Here is a 25,676-nt window from a genome sequence, read left to right on the forward strand (position 1 = left end):
CATCGGTGAAGATATTTACCGATAAATCGGTAAACGAGCTCAAGTGCTGACTTCGGTGAAATATTCAGCTGAACTGTCGGTAATGATTACCGTATTCGGTAACTTGGAACAAGAAACGTCAAATCCGCCATAATGATGTTTTCAATCGGCTCTTATAGATTAACCGCGAACCAACAGACCCGTTTTTTTGCTAAAAAGTATTTTAATCTTTGCTTGAAAGAAGTGATTTGGAGATAACGTTACAGGTTAGTAATTCCTTTTTTGGCTAACATCAGACCAAGACCTGTATATTTACTTTTTACTATAGGATGTGAAGGAGCAAATATCGACGAAACAGGACCCTCCAATCATGCGCCTAGATTCAGCAACAATCCGTAATGGTGTAGCATATGTGTGGAGTAATGCTGACATCTGCGATAATGGAACAACGATGGGGCAAAATTGCAACGGCTTGTTAGCATTTTGAAGTTGAACGAATAATAAACGAAATAAACACCCAGCAGGTTAGGTTCTTCAATCCGGGGTGATTATTCATGCCACAGAAATAGATGATTGTATCAAAAATAAGAGCAAGATTAGATATTTTACTTTGCACAAACATCTGAAATTTAGTTTCCCCCTTCCAAAATAACCGATGGTTCGGTAAATAACATTACAGAATAGACGCGGAACTTCGGTAATCTACCGGTAGTTTTGACAGCTCAAATTGCAGTCCTTTCGGTAAACTTTTCGTTTACCGAACGGATTACCGACCGTTCAGCTGTTGAGATTTCGGTAAACAAACTACCGACGTCGGTGATTTTTTCTAACTGTGTTGAGAAATTTTAATTTAAAAAAACTGGTAGGATTTCCATAAAAATTCAAGACGAATCTCCAAGGTTATTCAAAAGAAGAAAGATCTTCGGAAGAATCACAGAGCGATCAGAGAGATACTTGTAATAGTTTCAGAAGGATTTCCGAAAAAAACTAATAGGAATTTCCGAGAGATTTCTGGAAGAATCCCAGAAGGGTTTTTCTGAAGAATTTCACAGGGATTCTTAGAAGATTCTCTGAAATGTTTTCCGTAGTATCATAAATAATTTGCAAGAGCAATTCCAGAAGCATTTCCGAAATAATTCAAAAAGGAATTTCGGACGGAATAGCTCGAGATACGTTTATAAAAGAACTAAAGAAGGATTGCTAAATTTTAGGAGGATTTCATATGAAGGATTCCATGAGGATTACCGGAAGAACTTCAGAGATATCTATATAAATAAAAATGGAATGGTGTTTGTATGTCACGAAATGGCTTACGAATGGGTCAACGGATTTGAATGATTATTTCTCCGTTTTGTTCGTCAAATGTTCCGACGTGTTTGTGTGTAAAAAAATCGCTGGATATTCACTGGGAAAGCCGGAAAAACGAGAGTGGACGGAACTGTCATTTTGTATGGGACGATCCATAGCATATTCAACAGCCTACTTGAAGGCAAGGCGAAGTTTGCCGAGAAATTTACGGAAGAAACTCAAGAGGATTTTCAGAAGAACACCAGAGAGCTGTGGAATTTCTTGAAGAATCCTAAAATGATTTAATTTATAATCTTAGATGAACTTCCAAAAGAATCCCAGAATAAATTAAAGAAGAATAGAAAATAATCATTAATGCATGGTTTCTGCCCCAATAGCATCTTGACGATACAAAGCAGAAGAAGAAGAAGAAGAAGAATAACGATTCAATTAAATATGAGCGTGGATCTGAGACAAATATCTCAAGAATTATCTTTATTTTCCTTTCAACATCACATCTTTGCCAAGCTGCGCACCAAATCAGATTTGACAGTTGCGTTGCATTCGATCCTAGTAGGCCACTTCATTTCAATTTAGCGTCGCACCAAAACATTCGTTGAAGACCCGGCGTGGCCGTTCTTCGCCTTCGGGGCCGCAAACAGTAGCGCCCAAATTAACAAATTCCTCTTCCGCTTCAGTTGGGAACGGAAAAGCACAGACAAACAGACGTAACACTGACGAAACTCCCATAGAGCACGCCTTCAACGCGCGCGCATTGTTTTTCATAATGTTTGACGTTTCACACTAGCGCCTTCTGCAGAAACCAAGACATTAGTAGGGCTCAGAATGGCTACCATATCTAGTACTAAATCGTGGCATAAAAAATTAACAAGTTAGGCTCATTACTCATGTAAATATCAAGTTTGATCGTAAACATGTGACGTTACTCCTATAGTACCATATACCTTCCGGATCACTAGATCTTTTTTTTTCGCAAATTTGTTCTAGTTGGATAGGAATGCGTCGTCGAATAGCTGTCAGTTTTCGGAGTATACCACCTTCATAATTTAGTACACTGTGGTACTGCATATTGTAACATGGTACTACACTTGGTACCCAAGTTTGACAGATTGCAGCACACTTTTGACGGCATTCTAAAATTTGCTCTTTTATCTCCACGCCTTGGACATCATCAACTATATCCATTGCAGCGATTGACAGAAGACAGGATGTCTCGGGCCCGATTTATCTGCCAGCCCTCTGTCACCGTAGAAGATGGTGTCTCCATCCATGTCGATAGCCTGGTTATCTCATATGTCATAACATGTTGGGCAACTGCAACCAAGGGTTGAGGGCGGCTGTCAACTGAGAGTAAAATTGAAAAGTAAAAGTCATTCTTCGCAAAATTACAGGTAATCAATGCGCTTGAAAGAAATTGTTTGCAAGCAGTTATTCGCTACGTGCTACTGCAATGCACTGTTGGCAATTTAATCAGATAATTCTGCTAAATTCCCAAAATAGATGTTTGCGAGAAAATTGATTACGCCTTCACCATTGTTTGGTCGTTATTTTATATGGTTGTATATATTTTAGAACCAGTGACACGTTGGGGTAGCAATAAAGAGCTGCCAGTACCACCCTTGACTGCAAGGGACATAACGGCGTTTATTTCGTCGTTGACATAACCTCATTCCAGGAAACATGGCCACCAGACGATGATGTGGAAAGGGACTTACAAAAAAATTGTTCTAAGTGTCCCCTCTGCTTGTCTGTGGCAAGATGTCCCGTCGGCGGTGGCCGTCTCAGAAGCAGCATCCTAAATACATATACAAACAACGCCAACCCGAATCCATCCGATGGACGACGGGTCGTTTGATCTCTCGGGCAAGGCTCTGCTATACACTTGTTGGAGGATACGCCATCAGAAGGTCGACCGCTGGTCGCACACAGTTTTGTTTACCACCGAAAATCCGATCCAGAGATAAAGATTTCATCGGTTTTCACTTTTGCTGACCAGGACCAAGGACCAAGGACTCGCGCTCTCCGGTCAGTTGGTGCTCGTAGCAGGCGGCGAGACATTGGCGTCGTTCCGTTCATGCGCATCATGGCATGCTTTGCTTTGGTCGGCACCACTACCAACAACTACTGTCGTGCAATCAGAGATGGCGGCGGGGGACGTGCGGAATATGATGGAGCCAAACAAACGTCACAGCGCATGCCGAGAAGGAAGTACTAGAATAATGGATTCCTTCCCGGTATCAATCGGAACGGTTCCGAACAGAGGGAAGAAAGTGAAAGTTCAACAACTTTCTTCCTCTTTGCAGTGCTCGATGTTTGATTTTCCACTGGAAAGGAAGTTTTTTCGAGGATGAAAAAACGGAATGGTTTTCCCTGCGTCTGACACGAACGATGAGAAGGGCCAGGAGAGCAAAGAGCAGGAGGCACATAAATTATCCTGTTTGAAATGGGTTTTATCGATTATTTTTGACTCTGCTCGGCATCATTGCTCATGGACCGGAAAGTGGAAACGACGATTCTCCCTTGTAACCCATTTAAATCGGATGCGAAACGTTCGATGACTGGGCGAACTTTGCTTTCAGCTGATTTCTAGGAGTTTTAAAGCGATTTATGTATCTTTTGGTAACTTTAGACTTCCGAAATTGACGATTAACCGAAAGATTACGATTAGCGTAAATTTGTCAGACATCAAACTACTCGAAAATTCCAAGACTAATAATCCGATCCGAACAAAACAAGCAAGATCCTTCAGAGATAAAAGACTTTGATTGCTTTCTTCAGATACGTAAGAAAAAAGCTTAAAGCCGATATCGAGCTATCAAGTTTCATTTGTTTTGATTTTTGTTTTACTCGTTCGATCACCGCACAGCCTACTGCCTTCTTATATGACTACTGTTTGAACTGGCTTCGGTTGTTCAACCCGTTGGCTGTGTTCTGGGCTCAATATGATTCCCGAGTAGTTTGAAAGGCTGTTTTAAATTTTTTTAAGCATGAATTTTTTCCAAAATAATTAAAGTAATGTTCTTGAAATTTTACTTTGTCTGTCCCTTGGAGTCATGTTGATTCTAGATTCAAATCGCGATAACTTCACCAAGATTTAGCGGATTTTCTTTCTTTCTTCACTAAGTCATGCATTGTCATAACAACTTTAACTGAGTTGAATAAGATTTTAAGAAAATTTTATAATAAAACCGTGAGAGCAAAAAGTTCATTGTAAAAAGGGGCTGACAAAATCGGGTCAGTACTGGATTACTGTTAAAACAACCTTTGTTTTATGAAAAGATGTAAAAAAATGACGAAATTATTAGACTTTGGGAGTAAATATCTCATCAATAGAACTATAATAGATCAAAGATTTTGATGCAAATCTGCGGCAGGAAGAGCGCTGCTTTATTACACCTGAATTCACCGCATGATGGTGCTAGCTAGAAAATGTTACTTTATGATCTATATCGCTAGATTAGGAGGAATGCTATTTTTGGCAAAGTTGCTCATTAATTTAAAGGCTATACGATGCTTGTCAGCTTAGTTCAACATACTACCACTAATAGACGCTAGTGAGCTTTAATTATTTTAAACTTAAATATATCAAGTTATTTTCGAAGGCTAGTGCCTTCAGCAAAATAGTTTGATATAATAGTTCAATATTTACTATTCTTATTTCTGGCGTTATTTCCCTACTGTACGGAAGGCAGTGTTGGAAGTAGATGCTCTACCATCGAAAGCAATTCTTATGCGTCGTTGATGCACTAAATAGAATGCTAACATCTAATTGTCACTCCGATTGTCAATATGACCCTAAAGGCACAGCCAACGTATCATTTTTTGTGGCCCAGACAGAAGGTTAAGTTGGGTTCTGCTCTTCCATCAAAGTCGACGTCGCTCAAAACTCGAACGACGGAGAAAAGTTGATCTCTGCAAGCTGTACCATGCCAGTGGAGGATCGTTTTACCGCCGCCGCCGCCGCCGCCTCTGTCACTACGGCATCAATTTGAGCTGATTGGTTTTGAAAAGTTGATTAGCTACCGGCGTTTTGTCGTTTTTGTTATTCGGGGTCCCCCGTCTCAATTGATACCCCTCGTAGCCCTCGGCTCGTATCAAATTCGGTTGTTTCAATCTTGTTTCCATACGTGTTTGCGAATTATGCGCCTGATTTGAGCTCACCGTTCCGATAGAGGTCGATAATTTGTCCTGCGCCGTGGTATCAAAGACGAAATAAAGACTTTTGTGTCCTTTGTAGTTCTTCAAAATTTAATGTCGCGTGAGGTAATAGATTAAGATCCAGAATAGTTACAGGCTCGCGTATTCATTTGTTTACATTGGGGGATGACCGGTGATACACGGAACTGTCATTTTCTAAGAGAAACTGTCAAAGAGCTTCCGAATCAATAGCGATCTGACAAACTTAGGTTTCTAGTGTAGTGCCAACGGACCGAATGCAGTACTAGAAGTACTGGCACCCATTCTAAGCCCAACTACTACGTCTTTTTTTCTTCTTTGATCGTACTGCGGCTCTGACGATAGTGGCGCTCCGGCTTTCAGGCAACAGCGGTGACGATTCGATTGCGGTTTGTCGTCAGCGCGAATGATTAATTGGGTATCACTTTTTCGTTGTTGCTCGATTCGCCAGCAATCGAGATTCGAACTGCGATCCTCGCGCAGCAAATAACATCCACTTCATCACATCTGCCAACCATGTAAACACGGGTGCAGGCAAACCACGCGCTGTCAAACCGCAAAATCTGACAGTTCTTCCAACGCATCCTACGAAACACAACTGCATCAACCGCGCGCCACACAGTCTTCGGAAAGGATTGCTGCGCCAGCAGCGTCTCAAATTTCACACAAATTTTCCCTGACGCAATGGGTTCTTCTTTCGATCTTCTGTGTAACTAAAGTAGGCCCCTCACCGTCGGCCCGAAGAAATCTGTTACAATTTCTTAATCGCAGCAAGCCATGGAAGAGCACATCAGAAGAGGCTGCTTTGTTCTCCGGTTTTGGATGCAAAAGTTTCAGTTCAATGCATTCACGCCATCTCTGCGAAGCAGAGAGAGACCCACTCGTCAGTTTTTCCTTTTATTTTGGAATTTTCATGGTTCAGGGCTGCGTTAAATCGGATTAAAAATTTGCGGTTGAGAATGGAAATTTAATTCAGGATCGAAAGAGGAGATGGCGCACACACATTCGCACAGGGGTTGCGTCCTCTGTCTCTCTCTCCACCTATCTCCGGTTTAGTTCTTGAGGGGTTTTACAGAACCCTGCCTGGCTCGGCTCGGTTCCAGGTTTCTATTTTTTGCTCTGTGCTGACCTGTTTTGTATTTTGACTGAAATTTATCCACATCTGTGCCTGTCGGAATTGAAGATTGAAAGCCTCCGATAGGGAGACCACTGGAAATAGAGCAACATGCGAATGAATGAAACAATTTGTATCCTTTTCGGGATTACAAACTCGATTTCGGTCAGGAGGACGATGATGATGATGACGGCGATACCGAGGATGATGGTCCCGTAGGGAGGAACCGAGGGTGCATTCTCGTTCTTTTAAATGCTATATAAAAGGAGCTTCCTGAGGGTATGCGATTCTGAATTATTTGGATTTTTTTTATTGATTTACCATTAGGATTCAGCAACAACTGTGGAAATATAATTATTGATTTGAAAGCAGTAAAACTGGCAGCGGATTCTATTGATTAATCTGGTAACACTGTCATACATACTGTGAATTCAGATCATCAAAGATGCCATATAGACGCGATGAGTGGAGCGTCGATTTTAAAGCGAACGCGGTAGACTATGAAGAGAAAACTTTAAAAATTTAAAAGCTAATTGACTTTTGAATAGTGAAATTATGTGAATTATGTGTGCAAAATTTTATCGCGATCTATCAAGTAGTTTTCGAGATGCATTCGAATCAAGTAGAGCTACCAAAGACAAATTAAAGACCTCCATGTCCCTTTCAGTTGCCCAAAATTGTATGGCTCATAAGGTAATCTAGAATGCCGTGAAAAGTGTACTGCGATCTGTCAAACTTGGGTACCTTTTGCACTACCGAGGGACCAAATGCAGTACTAGAAGTGGTACCCAATCTGAGCCCGAGTTGGACGGACCTGGAGCTACGTCAGCAAATCTTAGGCGCGGTGATCGATAATCCTGGTCGGACGCACAGATGGATCAGCAAAAGGCTTGGAATCCACCATTCTACCGTGTTCCTCGTTGCGAAGATGTTCCAGGTGACAAAGACCATCGAGCTGCGCGCTAGAAGCGGCCGAAAACAGAAAACGGACGGTTTGGTCCAGCAGACCAAACCGGAAGGAAAAGATGAACAAATTCGCGCAGAAGTACCTGTTGTGGCAGGCGATCTGCGAGTGCGGACGGTACAGCAAGCCGTTCGTTACAACCGGCACCATAAACGGGCAGATTTATCGAGAGGAATGCTTGCAGAAGCGCTTGTTAAATCCTGAGAGAGCAGACAGCTGGCTTAGATTGCGAGCTCCCAAAAGTCAAGGGAACCTGTCACCAACTGTCACTGGAAAACCGCACATTCGAAGGGCAGAGCGTAAAAAATTTGACCATACTAAAACTAGATATGATTGGAAATTCAAGCTGTTTTCCTGTGCTCTCGCAAATATAATCGTTGATTATTTAATTATTGTCGATTGGACTCAAATTGCTATTGAAATTTTTTAATTTTGTGATCTTTTTGAGAACAAATGGGATGTGAAAATAGTTTTGACCCAGCTTGTGCTCTCCGAACCATTGTGCACAACCCAAACATTAGAAGAAGAAATCAAAGAAGCCAAGAAAACAAGCCAGTTGTCAGTGAGCTGTCTCCTCTCTCTCAGGTTAAATCATGCCAAAACGGTTATATATATAGTTATTTAATCCCTGAAAGTTTGAGAAGTATCCGATTCAAAATGAATTTTTGGTGATCATTGTTGTGTGTCTCAGTCCCTTTAGTGTGGCAAGCAGCGTTTAAAAAGACCCTCAACTGACGAGATTCGAACTTACGACTCTCGCCTGAAACGCTGCGCGTCTACCGCTACGGCTATTTGGACCTCCCAAATCTGAATCTCCGGATCGGATTTTCGGGTAAACAAAGCAGTCCGTCCAGCGGCCGACATTTCTAATGAACCGATGCACGAGTTCACTAATTTGACGTTTGAGCGGTGCCGAATTCACTGGTTTCCATAGTCACATAAATAACAAGACACCGCTAAAACTTCAAATAGTGAACCCGTGCATAAGTCCATGGCGTATCCTTCACCGAGTTTAGCAGAGTCGAGAGATCAAACGACCGCTACAAGGAACGGCCGACGGACGGGGATTCGGGTTGCGAGCATTGTTTGTATATGTGTTTAGGACGGCTGCTTCTGAGACGGCCACCGTGCCGCCGTCGGACGAGCTTCTTGAGTTTCCAACTGAAGCGGAAGAGGAATTTGTTAATTTGGGCGCTACCGTTTGCGGGCCCCGAAGGCGACTTAGGATCTTTAATGGATGTTTGTACGTTGGATTGGAATCAAGTGGCCAACTAGGATCGAATGCAACGCAACTGTCAAATCTTGTTTGGCTTAGCGGTAGAAGCTAAACTGAATTTGTTTGGACCGCAACGATCATTGGTTGAATTGCTATAACCAATGTCATTTTACCATTTATAATCCATGTTGACAATATTGTAACACAAGTTTTCGCATTTCTCTTTTACAGCTGGACATGAATCTGAACTAGGATATCTTCAAGGTATTTATTTATGTGATCTACATTTTTCCCATACTTTTGATAGCATTTGACAGCTACTGATTGGCATGAGCCAATCAGCTCTCAATGCGAGCGATTTTGCTTCGAATCTCCCATTCTCTCATTGACCTACATTACCCAAGTAACCACTAGCCCGCTATTTCGCCTTTTCGGCCTTATAGGGCTATTGTACTGCTAAAATAGAGCTTGTCAGCTCTATAATAGCACTATATTGGCATGGAAGGCGAATTATAGTGCCATTTGGTTACTTGGGTATGAAGTGGCAATGCATGATTTGGCTTCCTGTTCTTTCCAGCTACCCATTTTGTCACTAGGGACTATTCGTACTCATTTTTCTTTTTCTTGGCATAACGTCTTTACTGGGACAGAGCCTGCTTCTCAGCTTAGCGTTCAATGAGCACTTCCATAGTTATTAACTGGGAGCTTTCTTTTCATTTTTGCAAGTACAGGCAAGTCAAGGAAATTTCTATTATGAAAAAATCCTGGACCGACCAGGAATCGAACCCAGAAACCTTCAGCATGGCTTTGCTTTGTTACGGCGGATTCTAACCACGCGGCTAAGGAAGGCCCCCAGTTTTTAACTATACATATCTCTTTTTGTGGAAACGGGTTATTCGGGGAACTTGCGTTCGAAGAAATGACATTCGAGGAATAGTAGCACGATCATCCTCATATCATGCAAAATTCGCCAGTTTTCATCCATCATTGGTTCCTCACTACCAACTTTTTACATCCTTCATTAGACGAACGCAATTAATCAACAAATTTACAACAATGAGCCAAACAAATCGACCAAATGTTGTCATTTTTGCAGCCTAATGTCATCAAACTCAATCCCCTGAGAGCAAACAGCAGGAAAAAAAAGTTACAAACTCTAATTGCATACAGCACTCTCAATTGACTTGTCCCGAGCTGCATCGAAGTAGGCTCTGAGTGAGGGAACATCCCAGAAATCACTGTTAACATATGTTTCCCGATGGGATACTGGGCCGTTGTGTTGTTTTCCGAGGATGAAAAAACACAGTGGAAATTCAGTCGAATGGTGCCGGGGGTGAAAAGGAGTGAGTCACTTCCGAACACAGAGAGCGAAAACTAGAGGATCATAAATTATTCCTTTTACTAGCGCGAGTTCAAGTGGCCACGGCGATTCTCCCAGCTCACAGTGGCGCGCCTTCATACAAAGGGCGATAAATTTATTAATTTTCTTCAATACCTGAAATCATCTCGTTGAAAATATATGTCAAAATTAAAATTAAATTTTCAAGTGAAATGCGCCATTTTTTTTTTTCATTAGAAAAAGGCTCATCAAAACAAATTAGTTGCAATGCAATTTTTTTTACAGAAACTTGAACAAGAGATGGATTCTGGAAAAGGATGCAAATTAGAATGTGGAACCAGAGTAACTCACGGCTTCGACCCCATTCGACTATTATCGGTAACTAAATTTCAAACGTCATGTACACAGTATTTTTCTATCAAAACACACCAATGAAAACATTCAGATGATTCTTTGTACTGTCAGATTTCCGAGACTGAACAAACAATTTCGCCAAGGACTTGATCAATTCAAATAAATTCGATTTGGTGCTGCCGAACAGAATCGGCTGCAGTTCTTATGGGAATGCCTGAGAGAGAAAGGAGACAGCTGGCTTAGATTGCGAGCTCCGAAAAGTCATCAACTGTCACTGGAAAACTGCACATTCGAAGGGCAGAGCGTGAAAAACCGTCAACGTTTGGTCAAACTTAAACTGGATGTGATTGAATATTCAGGTTGTTTTTCTGTGCTCTCGCATATAAAACCGTTGATTATTTAAATATTGTCGATTTGACTCAAATTACTATTGAAATTGTTTAATTTTATGATCTTTTTGATAACAAATAGGATATGAAAATGGTTTTGGCCCAGTTTGTGCTCTCCGAACCATTGTGCGCAAACCAAACATGAGAAGAAGAAATCAAAGAAGCCAAGAAAACAAGCCAGTTGTCAGTGAGCTGTCTCCTCTCTCTCTCAGGGGAATGCTGCCGAAGAGAATGAGGCTGCCGACAATAGACACACTTACAAGAGATGTTCGAAGCGTTGAAAAACCAATTCCAAAAAGATTTTAACGAATCTATAAAGCGCATAAATGCAAATAGACAAACACGTAATTCGTCTGCTGTTCTCCGAGAAAATTACAAAAGCAGTTATTTGGAGAACATATAACATTCATTGTCCATGCGCCACTGTGCAGCTAGCTGCCCAAAGGGCGAGGGATGACAACTTGTTTTTGCACTCACTCATTTTCATCAGTAGGAGTCGAACAGACCGGAGCAGAGCCCATTATTCATCATCGTCATGATTCGGAAAAGTGGCATTTGTTCGTACGGTATAGGCTGCATTGGATGGTTTTTGCATTACTACATTTTAGGCAACAATTCATTATCTAAATGTCACTCGAATATAAATAATCGCATATCATTTCGAGTTCGAGCTTACGCGAGCTCACAAAGGGCAGAACAAATTGTCGTCCCCTTCGGTTTCGCAGTCACAGGATTGAGGCAGCGCCGACTAGTAGGCTGTGACAGGAGATGATATCTCGCGGTGTCGAAGGCAACTTTGTTCGGCTTTTACCGTCGCCTACTGCTCGGGGCCGTGTTTCCCATACGCACTCCAAGCGCACACACAATATCGCCTCGATAGTTGCAACAAAAACCAATTTAAATAAACATGTTATGTTATTATAAATTCCGTTTCCCCTCGTCGTCGTAATCCGGCGCGTATCCGACATCGGAAATTGTGCAACCATGGGCGTAGACAGAGCGGGACAGGGAAGGTGGCATTGCACACCCCTGCGAACAAACAATCGATACAAAAATTAATTTTGTGTTTGAACTTTTCGAGAATTGGATCCTAAAATGATTAATGAATTCTTGTTTTTATTTAATAATACGAAAGAACATGTTCTTGCTACTACTTTAGTAATTTTTTCAATTCAAATAACGGCTATAACATATTTAGAGTTTTATTTAAAAAATGATTCCAAATATAAATCTTGAAACTTTTGATCATGTTTAACATTCACTTTGTCGACAAAAATGCCACAGGGCTTTCAGTTTTAACACTGGGGCTGTTCTTATCTGACTGACATTTCGGAAGGGACACGGAAAACCAAGTATACCCAAAATTTGAGTTTAAACCAAAAGGTTTGAACAAATCTCAAAAATCGTTGAACAATGTTTTTTGGACTTAAACCAACCAGAATCACTTGAAAAATTAGTAAACATGAGTTTCTGGCCTAAACTGAAGCATTTGGTATTAAAATTGAGACAAGGCTTTAAACAATATTGTCTCCAGCTTTAAAATTCATAAATATCAATGGATCATTGAAGGTAGTTTTTGCAAGTACTCACCGCATCAAAACAAAGGCGCCACTGTATATGGGATTTAACATTGTGACAGCATTGCTGTTCTGTCAAACACACAAGACTACGGTGGCGCTATCTATGCTTTCCATTGTGACCGTTTTGGTTATTTTAATGATCCATTGCGTTATAATAGATTTAATGAAGATTTTTTTGGAGTTCACCTAATATTCAGGCTCCGAATAATCGAAGTCGCACAGAGATTCTATGAATGCGGCTTGGGATTGGTCAATCATTCTCAATGTGCACAAATCAAGATTTAGAGATCAATAATGGTCTCGTCCTTATCGGTCATCGGGGATGGGGAGGAATGTTAGTTAGACAACCAATGTTGCTAGAGATCAAAATACCTCTGCATCATCATAATTGTCTTTAAATGGATATTGGGTTTATCCCAGTAACCCACGGCTCATATCTGGAAGTCACCTTTATTGATGATACGATACATGATACTACTCTATCAGGCTTCTGTGGAAGATCTTACCACAAAGCATACAACCATACAAGGGTTTCATAAACTGCTATTCCACGAAATATTTTTGCAGAAATCCTTCAAATAATTTCTTAAATTGGGTTGTTCAGTGAAGAAAAATCACAGTTTTTTGTAGCTTGATGGCTTGACAGCTCGTCCCGACGTAAAATTTGCCGAGGGGTGATTCAAAAGTGATTTCAAAGGTGTTTCAAAAATAGTTCCAGGACACGGAAAATTGTGAAACTATGGATTCTAGTTTAATTTTTAAAGTAGATTCAGAATATGTAAGAATCTAGATACCCCTTGACAAGCCAGACTTTCCAGGGATAATTTCCCAGATCGTTTTTGAGAGTACCTTGAATTTTTCCAAAGACTTCTCAAGAATACTTTATAGTATTTTTTTGACAATGCGCCTTCGAATTCATCGAGAAGTTTAGTTATAAAATTCTACATTTTTTATGATGTTTTTACAAAAATGACTCCTAAAACTTTAGTGTATGGAACCCAGGCGAAAATTTCGTCATTTAGACATTGAAAATTGTTCCGGAAATTGTTGCAAAGTACAAGCCGAAAAGTTTCTAAGAGATCGCATTTCTTACTATATCTCCATCAATTCATAAAAATATTTCTCTAGAAATAGCTCCTAAAATAATGGCGAGAGAAATTGGATTAGATATTGAAGAGGGCATACCATATTGAACAGTATTACTTGAAACGTCCTTCCTTGCGGCTAACGTCCCCTATGGGAACGGCTTGGCGTGTTGTTCGAATAACACTACCAAGAGAGCCAAAAGGAAGGAGATTTCAAGTGCCCTAATACTGTTTGGCGTTCAAGTAGGTTCTATCGGTACCTATCCATCTAGTATTCATTGCTTTCTTCTCCATGCTCCCTCTTACTTCGAGCAAACTAGACCGATATGCCGGTAAACAAATAAAAAAAAAACTTATATGTCTCACAATTTATCGAAATTACCATACCAAGATTTTTACAACGATACATTAATTCAGAGATTTTTTTCGTTCAGATTTCCTAAGAACACTAACTTATCTGGTAAATCCGAGGGAAATTTCTTATGATATTACTTACTGAATTTCACAAAATACTTGCTGGATTAATCAGAGATATCCCTGGAAGAGCCTTTGGAGAAACATATAGATGCATTATGTTCTCTGGAGAAATTCCTCAAGAATGCGATCTATGAAGGAAAAATGTGAAGGAATTCATGGAATTTTTTAATGAAAATTGATATATATAAAAAAAAATAAGTTAGAAAAAACAAATCAACGGAATTCTTGAATTGATTACTGGAAACGCATTGGTAGTATCCCTCAAACAATCACTAGAAACATTTCAAGAGTGAGTTCTGAGTGAATTCAAGCGTACATATTTGGAAAAATCTTTTGTGAAATTTATAGATGTGTCTTTAGTGAAACTCTTAAATAAAAAAAAACGTTGATAATTTTTAAGGTTACTTTAGGAAAGAATCTTTGCAAAAAATAGCAAACACGTGAAATAATTTCAAATATGTTTAAAGCAAAACTTTTCACATACAGTTTTAGGATGAATAGGGTCCTAAAGCCCTGTCCCAATTTTAGTGCCAAACGCTTAAGCTTAGGTCAAAAACATATGTTTACTCAATTTTCTAATGTTTTCCGATGGTTTAAGTCCAAAAAACATTTTTTAAGTTTTTTTTTTTTATTTTGTCACACCCCTTGGTTTAAACTCAAATTTTTGGGTGTATTTTGTTTTCCGTGTCCCTTCCGAAATGTCAGAAAGGAACAAAGTTGGTGTTTAAAAGTTGAACCCCTGTGGTATTTTTGTCGACTAAGCGAACGTCAAACATGATCTCAAGTGTCAAGGTTCATTCAGGGATCCAATTTTTGAATTAAAGTTTTAATGTGATATATCCGTTATTTGAGCGGGAAAAATTGCTAAAGTAGTTGCAGTAACATGTTTTTTCGTGTTTTTAAATGTAAACAAGATTTCATTAAACATTTTAGGACCCTATTGCTTGGAAAGTGGCAAGAAAGAATAAAATCTGAGAGGAATCCCGAGGTTTCTGTGGAGAGTTTTTTAGGATTTTATTCAGTTTTTCTTCTGCGTACTTTGCACTACTGTCAGACCCATGGAGGTACTTCGAAAAATTCTTTAACACTTCAGTCGTCGCGCTGTTGTATTTTGTACAACACTGCTGAAAAAAACTCGCATAACAGCAGCGCGGTGGTTCTGACGGGGGCAAACCGCGCGACGACTGGAAGGTTAAGGGCCTGGTCAATTTCGGAAATAGGGTTCTAAAATTTTAAATAAAATCATTCGTGTTTTTGCGACCAGTTTTGTAAATTGCAGTTTGCTCAAATATTAACCAATTCATAATTCAATTGCAATTTAAAAAAAATGTTCTTAATTGCAATCTTGACACGTCCAATCTTGAAGTTTATTTTGTCGACAACGACGCCACATGGGTTTCACTTTTGATACAAAATGTTCCTATTTGACGTGTTAGAAGCTACACGGAAAACAAAATTCACACAAAATTTTAGTTTACATTGAAAGGTTTGACGAACTTTACAGTGTACTCTAACCTCAATTTACGAACTAGATCGGGGGTAAATTGAATCAGTGCGTAAATCGAGGGAGCTTAATTCGTAAAACGAGGTTTTGCCTTTTGTATGAAATAAATTTTATTATTTAGAAAAAATATGCTCTTTTAATATCATTAACATATTTTTGATATAATTGGTTTCTAATCAGGCTAGAATGTAAGCAAGTTAAGGTCTTCCAAGAACTCTTTGGAGTTTGGGCATTCTACATGAGTTAAGGAAGATCAATTTATCATTTCACAATACTGGACCCTAGAAGATTGTTATATTTGGAAAAATCGTTTGTCTTGTCAGATTTTGGTAACTAAGTGAGCACAGCAGGTGTTCTAGTTCATCCTAAATGTACTGGCGTATTCAGCGATCCTTTGATCTTTTTTTTATATCGCACAGGCCCTATCTATCTATCTATCTATCTATCTATCTATCTATCTATTCATAGTAGTAAAATGAGTATTGTTATAATTTGTACCGATTTCCTAGGTCCTCCAAGGACTTCATCGAATATAGGCCTTATGATCTACAAGCGTGATCAATGGTCTATCGATAATTTTTTAATATGGTACAGCCTCTTAACCATTTATCTAAGTCATCGGAATATGTTATTAGTTTGTACGGAGGTTTATGGTCCTCCAAGGACTCCATTGAAGCCTTGAGATCTACAACCTAATAAGTGATTTAAGATTAGTTTTCAAATACTTCAAAGGCCCCTAACCATTCATGCGAGTAAATTGTGTATTGTATTAATTTGAGCGGATGTTCTTGGTCCTCCAAGATCTCTATCGAATATAAACCTTAGAATCTACAAGTGTAACCAATTATAAATATATAGTTCTTTAATATCGTGAAGGCCCCTAACTATCCATGCTAGTAAACGAAGTATACTAGGGGCCTGGGATATAGGCCTGAGTATCTACAAACATAAGTAGTTGTATATTGATGATACTTAGTTATGGCATAAAATCTTAACTCTTCATATAAGCAAATGGATCAATGAACTGATCTGAACTGATGTTCTTGAATATACTTCGTAAAAAAGTGATGTCAAATGAATTTGCGTAAAAAAAGAATTCGTTAATTTTGGTTTTAGTGAATTTGATTCAAAAATGGCGTCGAACATCGATGTCATCCCCTCTTCGTGCCCGTTCCAAAAATACCCAACGATTTTCCCCAACCGAAGATCGCCATCTTGGATTTCAAAATGGCGTCGGACATCGATTTACGTCATCCCCTTGACAATTTTGGCGCCACCAGAAAGCAACTTCAAGCATTGACATTGCCAAATTTTGGAGAGTCCCCGACTTTCCTTTCCTTAATATGGTTTTTAATCAATTATATTTTTACTGCTTCTGTTTTCTAATTAGCTCTGCATAACCAGCAATTTGAACTATCGGAAAAACCTCTGTGTTCACGTCTTCGCCATTAGGATACCCCGGAAATATGGGTTATGCTTGTTTGGTCATTTTTTGAAATATGGTGGTCTGTAATGGTGTATTGCATTGTACAGGCATCGGATAGTTTTTTGGACCTCGGATTCCTAACTAAAATTAAATTAAATAATCAATTCGGTAAACACTAAAAAAAACAAAGAATTGAAACCATAACTCGGATGTTAAACAAGCGTAGTGAAAATACTTGACAGTTCTATCAACAACCTAAAAGCCTACAGCCTTCTTAGATCGAGCTATAAAATCTGAAGGCAGCAATTGTCAAAATCGAATCACCCCTTGTTGTTTTATAGCTAGCGTAAAAAGCTGGATACGTGTTTGTGGCCAAGGCTAAAATGTTTGGTACAAAATCGGGAAAAATCGTATTTTAAATTTACTATACTGCTTCGCGACTAAAAATGGGTGAACCAACGTGCGAAGTTCGAATTTTGACCAACTTCGCCGCGTCGCGAGTCACTACGCTATAGTGCGCATCTATGCCCTCCGCCGTGTGCATTATGCGCTTTATTGAGAATCGAGTTGCGACGCGGCGAAGTTGGTCAAAACTCGAACTTCGCACGTTGGTTCACCCATTTTTAGTCGCGAAGCAGTATACTATCGGCGTTTTGTTCCTTCGACGTTTTGGTATTCGATGTTTTGTCATCCGATATTTTATCTTTCGAGATTTTGTCCCTAAAGCCTGATTTGCTACTGAAAAGTAATTTCTTAGCCTATCTTAATGCATAGGAAACTCCTAAGAGGAATCGATCAAGAAAGCGCTTTTTGGTGATCGAGGAACAGTATACTGAGATAATATCTCCAATATGTTTTATGTGCGGAATACAGATAAATGGAATTAATTAAGTCATTACGCTTGATTAAGATGGATACATTATGATTGAAATTTTGAAAAAAAATCCACGAACTTAAGCGAAGTATGCACTTCAACAGAAAAGTAATCGCCTATCTCGATGCGTGGGAAATTTCTTGCAAGAAATGCTCAAGAAAAGCATTTTTCTTTGATCGCAGTACGCACACACTAACTAGATCGGGATTATTCTCATTGTATTGTAAATTTTGCACCCTATCGGACGCGACGATTTGTAATCCGTCGAACCGTCGCTAAAATCGTCGCCAGCCAAGCAACCGCTGTGAATTTGACGTTTCACCAGTCTTACCAACATAACGGCGAATCACCTCCTTTGATTGGTTTGCTGACGACGAATTTTTCAGTCTGTTCGAAAGTTGGCGGCGCGTTTTGTTCCGAATGAAACAGACAATACATAGCTAGAAGAAAGGTCAGTACAAACGGGAGTCTATGTAGAAAATGTTTGCAAAGAATCGGCAAAAAAAATTCTTTAGCGATTCCTTAAATCTTGCATAATTATCTTTTTTGCGTGAGATTCGTAATAGTAGTAGCGATTTTAGTTGCGTAATGATTATTACGACACCGCATAGCACGCAGATGAATTTCTTTATGTTGAGATCACTTTCCTGTTGATTACTTTCACTTACGCACAAACAGTTGTTTCGAAGTAAAATTAACTTACGCCAACTCTGAACTAACGTTAAATCAAATACACACACTTCTTTGGTTCATCTGACCACTTGTAGTTATATCAATAATAATAATGTTGAAAACATTCACATCCCTAGACTTCAAGTCATGCTCACAAATCTATTTACTTTCAAATTGCTAGGAATAGTGTAGGTGATAAGATGACAACCTCTCACGCAATAGACCACGTTGCAAGTTTGCCGACGCGCACTTTGTTTTGATTTGCCAATGTTTTTTTTAAGTCGATAAAGTAGCAACGAATTTTTTCAGATATGTTGATAAAGCAGAACAAAATGGCTGAGTAAACATTGCAAAACATTGTATAGGGCTTTTCTCGAGACGTTGCAAATCAGCTAATACGGAAGCTCTTTGACAGTTCTTCGATGAAAATGACAGGCCCGTGTTAGCACCGGTCCTCCACCGATGTAAACAAATGCATAGACGGACTTATCACATGAAAAGGCCTATATTCAATTAAATTTTGACGTTTGTAAGTTCAATAACAAATATAGTTGTCAGCAACTATCTGGTATAGTTAATTTTAACAATCTAAAGTCAAATCAACAAAATTCCTAGTTATCTCAAGAACAACATTAAAATATAGTTAATTTGACCGGAAAAATGATTACGAATACTATATTTTGTGCTCCGTGAATTCAGTGCAAAAGCCTGATTCGCTGCTGACAAGTAATTTCTCGGCCTATCTTGATTCATGGAAAATTACTGCAAAGAATCGATCAAGAATGCGTTTTTTTTCTGATCGCAGTACGCAGTTGAAAAGAAATGTCAGTTCAAATCGGAGTCACTGTAGAAAATTTCTGCAAGGAATCGGCGAGAAATTTCTTTAGCGATTGCTTTTCAGTAGTAAATCAGGCTAAATGCAGGAATGTAGGCCGTTTCATGACTAATTGAGGTGATAAAAAACATCCTATTACGATGATAAATAGCAAAAAATGATATTTTGAAGTTGCTCGCCCTTTTCCGAACCTGACAACGCCCATGTATCCAACCCCTCCGTTTTGCGCACTTCCTCTCGATAATCCTCTCCGTCGGGCGAGAAGAAAAGGACGACGACGAGGACAATTTCTGTTCCCGAAATAAAAATAATTAAAACATGTTTCCTAGATTATCTGCGGGCCCCGAAATCGACGAGGAAGAATCGGAAGAACAAAGGTCACCACCATCACTCGGAATCGATGATGACCATTGCAGAGGAAGAGGAAGAGGAAGAGGAAACTTGTCCCGTTTTCGGTGTTCCGATAGCCATCTCCGGTCACATCCCGCACGGCCCATTGTCCGTCATTGTTGTTGACAGTCACAACATTATCGATTGTAGGTACCTTTCAGTCACTGGGCAGACAGATGATTGGAATCGGATCGAAGCAGGCCACTTGAAACGAGAGACAACGGACAGGGACGACCCGCGCGCTTCTATGGGAATGGGATGGCGAGCGCACAATTGATTTTGAAGGGCTCCCTCTGGACGAATTTATCTGCACGGCCGATGACGAGGGGATGAAAGAGAATTTTCCTAAGCGATACATTGTGCCGGCTATTGATGGTATTAAATGACAAATAAATTGTCAATACCGGTTAAGCTCCCACACAAACAGCCGGGACACAAAGGGACTTCGGGAGATGGGTTTTGTAAAGTTATCTAACTGAGCCTGGATCGGGAGTCAGGTTTGAACGAGGAACATTGTGTAATGTGATGTATTATTTATTCAACCGAAATGATACAGTAAAGAGCCCTTAATAGATTTCAAAGGAGAAATTTAAGAAAATTATCAAATATTGAGAAGATTTATTACTTATTCAAGTAACGCCTAACGGTTTCAGAGTTATTGAATAACGTTTTTCAATACTTCTTCTTCTACTTTCTGGCGTTACGTCCCAACTGGGAAAAAGCCAGCTTCTCAGTTCTTTGCCAGTTGACCATTTCTGCATGTGTGTATTGTGTGACGGGTAAAGCTAAGTGTGCTGTTTCGCTCAAGAAAAGTGAAGAAATTCCTTGACTAAAAGGGTCAAGAAATTTCCTACAGAGAGCCCCCTTTGAAGTGACATTTCTTCTCAACTGCGTACTGCGATCCGAAAAAAGTGATTTTCTTGACCATTTCTTGGGAGAAATTTTCCACGCATCGAGATAGGCGATTCCTTTTCTTGTCAGTAGCAAACAGGCCTTAAAGCTTGATTTGCTACTGAAAAGGAATCGCTAAAGAAATTGCTCGCCTATTCCTTGCAGAAATTTTCTACAGCGACTCCCATTTGAACTGACATTTCTTTTCAACTACGTACTGCGATCAGAAAAAAGCGCATTCTTGATCGATTCCTTGCAGAAATTTACCATGCATCAAGAAAGGCCGAGAAATTACTCACTCTCACTTTAACAATTATCATCAAAATTTTTGTGGAAGCAAATCTGGAGTTTTAGTGAACCGATGGAGCTGAAAATTTATTGGCTTGTGCACTACATATATAGAATCATAGTGATACATTGTGCACGACGATATATGGAGTGGTTCTTGGGATTTGCTTCTTTAAATGGATAGGGTGATTATGATGACGTCCCGTGCGGCCTAAAGACGGAACTCTATGGCCAAAGAAATCGAAACAAAATCCTTCACGAAAAGATCACCGACCCGTGGGATTCAAACTCACGATCCTCAGCATGGTCTTACTGAATAGCTGCGCATTCACTGCTACGACTATTTGGTTTTAACTATTTCAAAACTATCACAGATATTTCTAACGGGTTTTTCTCTACTAAACTTCAACACATGTCTAAAACCCCTTCTAATGGATCAAACAAAACTAATACAATAGTTTCAGTTTAGTACCATTTGCTTCCACAAAGACTGCACAAACTTTCAATCTCCCAACAACGAAGAGAAAAGGGGTAAAACCCGTTAAATCACTGTCCGACAACCAACGGCCAATTTGTTTTCCAATACGTGCCATTCCGTCTTCGTCTCGCCACCGTCCAATCCGATCCCGCTCAACGCCTGCTGCGAGCAAGCACGTGCCTCTAACTTCGAATCGTTCGCCTACTTTGTTTCGGCTGCTGCCTGCCGGTCGATGATTCTTGCAAAACTGTCCCCGTGGGACCGATAAGGCCAAGAAATGGCAAAACTCGCGCGGAAAATGACACTATTTAGCTAAAAGGGTACATTATCATCGCCGAAGCCGAGATTTAAGCGAGTTCACACTCACACAGTTGGTCCGATTTGAATTGGCAAAAGTTTTCAAACTGTTTTCGACTCGAGTGCCAAGCAATTCAACACCTGCTGCAGCAACACAGCATTATTGCCAATGTTCCGAGTCGAACTCGTTCTCTACATGAATGAAAATTGCCGGTTTTGTTCTTGTTACGATTTTTTATGGCTGTTACTCGAGAATAGCGCTGGCTGCTGGTCGTAAACACAGCGTTTAGCGCTCAAGTACTTCCTCATTGACTGCGCTAGAGGCGAAAGGTCGACCGTAGTTTTCACGCTGTTCAGTTTTCGCTCCTTGGTTATGATTTTCCAAGCATAACATAACCTCGTTCGTCCACCGCGGGGCAAATATACATATAGGAGAACAGTTGCAACTCGAGAGTCAAGTGATTGTCAGAATCAAGTGGCACTTTTGTTTTGAATGATGTGCTGGTGGTGGATTGGGAGAAGGAAAACGAGGCAGCAAGTTGGTGAGATCGATTCATTCATGAGAATTCGGTCTTGTATGCTCATGGTTAGTAGGCTGTGCATAAGTACTTAGCTGGAGGATAATAGTAGTTTACAGAACAAGTTGCAGAATGAAGATTTTTACAGCACGAGTTATTACGACGAGTGCTGTAAAAATCGAGTTCTGCAACGAGTTACGTACAACATTTTTTGCAATTTTGTAGAAAACCACTTGAGGATATCAGTAATTATATCGGAATGCATTCACCATTATTTTACAATTTTTGAAAAAATGTTGTGTTATGATTCATTACGCAACTCAAAACAATTGCGTAATGAGAAAGCGTTGCGTAATGAATCATTACAGCACTGGTATCAGTTGCGTAATGATTATTTCTGCACTACATACTTCAGTGCAGGAAAGTAGGCCGTTTCATGACAGATTGGCGTGATGAAAAACAGCCTATTACGATGAGAAATTGCAAAAAAGAAGTTACGAGCCAAGTGTATTATCCCTGTCGAAACTTTGCTAAATTCATCATGCTTATTTGCTAAATTATTGTTTCGCCACAAAATCACTCATTAAACTGTATTCTTAACCCACCGTCGGTCACCCTAGTGTACTGAGTACACGCACTTTGCGAAAAACCGAAAAACACGTTGTAAATCTCTTAAAATTGATCCGGGTGTTGGTCCTATTCCAAGATCTACTCTTCTTTTTGCTTATGCAGAAGAAATTTTTCGAAAATATCAACGAAAAGTATTCGAAAACATCGTGTTTTTAACCTAAGTTTTTACGCGTGTACTCAGTACACCAGTGGGACCACTCGTGTAACTTTTTTTTACCGGGTCCTTCACACGAGCGATCGCATCGTGTACTGAGTACACGCGGAGCATATTGATTATAAATCTAAAGCTAGGCTAGATAGAATATTGATGCCTTCACCAAATTTCTTCACTTCAACGGTACCAATTGGTCAGTGGACAAATGAAACTTTGATAACATGTTTCGTTATAGATCTTTGAGCTACATTTTCAGACTAATAAACAGCAGAAAAAAAACAACAACTAAAAATCGCATTGACAAAAATTTAAAAAAGGAAAATATTTCATATTTTTTGCTTTATGCAAAATAACTTTTACTGAAATAATTTCAATCGGATTACATTACTCCTAAAGAAAAGTTCAAAACAAACATAATGCATGTTCGTTTGGCTCACGCTTTGACAGTTCTCACTGCTCGATTGGCTCACACTTTGACAGAAATGTCAGCTTCCGCGAATCTCTCTTATAAAGGATTACTAGTGATATTATAGCATGATGGTGTCTTCAACACAGCTGTTTAGTAGATCAAGGACTAAACATGTGCTATGACGATTGATTGGAAATTCTTCCACAACACGGTTTATGCATTTTTTCGGAAGCATATATTTCAGGATGCTGATAAGGTAAAATATACTTGAAATTCTTCCACATTCAATTTAAAATACAGTGGGCTGCTAGATTTAAAATACTTACATCAGGCTACACTAGAGGTCCTGATTCAAATTTTTCTAATTCAAAATCTCGAGTTCCCGATTATTTTAAAACTCGACATCTTCGTCAAAGTTATTAAGTAAGCAAAGTGCTGACATGTTATGGGCAATTATATTTGGAATTATGTAATTCGGCGCCAGTGAGCATTTTATTTTCTGAACATCTTATGATGCTGACATTTAAGCTATCAATGCACGTTTTGTCAAATGTTACAATATTTCGCTATCAATGAATTAATAGGCAGGCACAACTTTCAAATTCTAGATTGAAATAGAACTTTTTTTTAATTTAGCCCATTAAACGAACGTCTGATGAATACATTGATAAAGTTTGCGTGAAAAGACATCGTAAAACGCACAGAAGTTCTTACATAAAACGCATTATATCTACGCGGTTTATAGATAGAATCATCTCGGAAATTTTAATGATACGGTGAACCGGGTAAATGGAGATCCGTACACACATTATGTCTCCGACCTCAGCGATACATTTCTCCAAGAAGCCAAGAGCTGAGAATTCGGTAATTTTCAAAAAATCTCGGAACATATTCTACTGAGATATCGGCAAACCGAATTTTTCACAACATAAGTACTGTTCGGTTTTGGTAACATTCGTTTTCGACCCCAATGCAAAGGGTTTCCTAAATATGTTATGATATAGCATTAATTATGACCAATGTATATAACAAAATCAATATTTACTATGATTTACTATTTCAGTCACAAAAAGATCGTTTAATTTCGGCATACTTCGATTACAGCAACGTAAATAATATTGAATTTTGCTACACTGGTACATTGTGAATCCTCCGTGAATCAATTTTCGCTACTTGATATCGATTCATGGAACCATACTTAAATGCAAATTTAATGTTTACTGTATTATTCCCAACAACAGCTTTCCAAGGTACTGTACTGTACTGTACATAACGCGATATTACAATGAGTCGATGATCCCTTCAATTATCAGAGCAATCAAATAGAAATAGATGTAATAAACCATAGAAGAAAGAACATATTTTGCTGGCGGAGATATTGCGGCGCTTATATTAAATCCACATCCAGCGGCGGCGGTAACGCGCAGAAGATATGCGCGCAATTCAAACGCAACGGCAAAATTCAAGTAGGCTTGGATTTTTTCGGACACAAATGTTTCAAATTTGCTAAATCTGAAACATTTAATGATTTTCATTATCACTGCGACGGTATATCGACATTTTCAGATAATCGTATTACGTGAATTTATCTTGCAGAGCACAATAAGTGGGGCTATAAATGTCAACGCGAAAATGTATGCAGTTTGACACTTATGTACCCAACATGTTTCTGAGCGAGAACAAAGGGAACACCAGCGACATTATTCTTCTACGGTTTATTACTTCTATTATCATGGAGCATTGACTATAATGAGAAACCCAGAAAATATTATTATACTAGAGATGCACTGAGAGCATTTTGAATTTATTTATAAACAACACAGGCACGCCTGACATAACCTCGAAATTTCATATAAAAAATTTCAACAATTCCAGCAGTGGTTGCAGGGGACTGACACGACTGTCATCCTGCATACATTTCGGCTCTTCCTCACATCGTTTTGGTACTTCGCGTTTTTGTACACACTTTCTGGTCGGTTTGCCCTAACCTTGCTCCTGATTTTCGAGTATACGGCTCATACGCTGCTAGTGCTAGATTCTGGCAATTAAACATATCGTTGTTGTTGTTGTTTGAGAGGGACTTTAACCCGAAGGTCATTCGTCCCTAATTAAACATATCGTACTAAATCGTCGTAGTTTAATACGCTTTTCATTTGTTCATCATTTTGTTTATTGTTTTACGCATCAGCGAGGTATCATTGATGTCTCCTACCCATAAAAACTTTGATTTGTCCATCCCAAAATAATCAAAGCAAGAACACTGGACGCCATGTTGAATTGATGTTGGGTTGGTAATTATTGGCTCTTGCCACCCCCCTGAGTGGATGTC

The 25,676-nt window shown here is 39.3% G+C and overlaps 1 protein-coding gene across 2 annotated transcripts in view; it reads left to right on the plus strand.

Annotated features, from left to right (window-relative positions):
* The window catches only part of LOC110674838 (paired box protein Pax-1), a 228,182-nt gene that overhangs the window by 18,145 nt on the left and 184,361 nt on the right, over window positions 1-25,676 (plus strand). The window contains exon 2 of one of the 2 annotated variants that reach the window (XM_021839331.1): window positions 8,989-9,021. The exons of the other annotated variant lie outside the window; for it this stretch is intronic. Coding sequence (XP_021695023.1) covers window positions 8,989-9,021 — 33 coding nt within the window. The remainder of the gene's footprint in view (window positions 1-8,988; window positions 9,022-25,676) is intronic. 2 annotated transcript variants of the gene reach the window in all.

The sequence above is a fragment of the Aedes aegypti genome, chromosome 1 (genome assembly GCF_002204515.2).
Source record: "Aedes aegypti strain LVP_AGWG chromosome 1, AaegL5.0 Primary Assembly, whole genome shotgun sequence".
In the NCBI taxonomy this organism is placed as follows: Eukaryota; Metazoa; Arthropoda; class Insecta; order Diptera; family Culicidae; genus Aedes; species Aedes aegypti.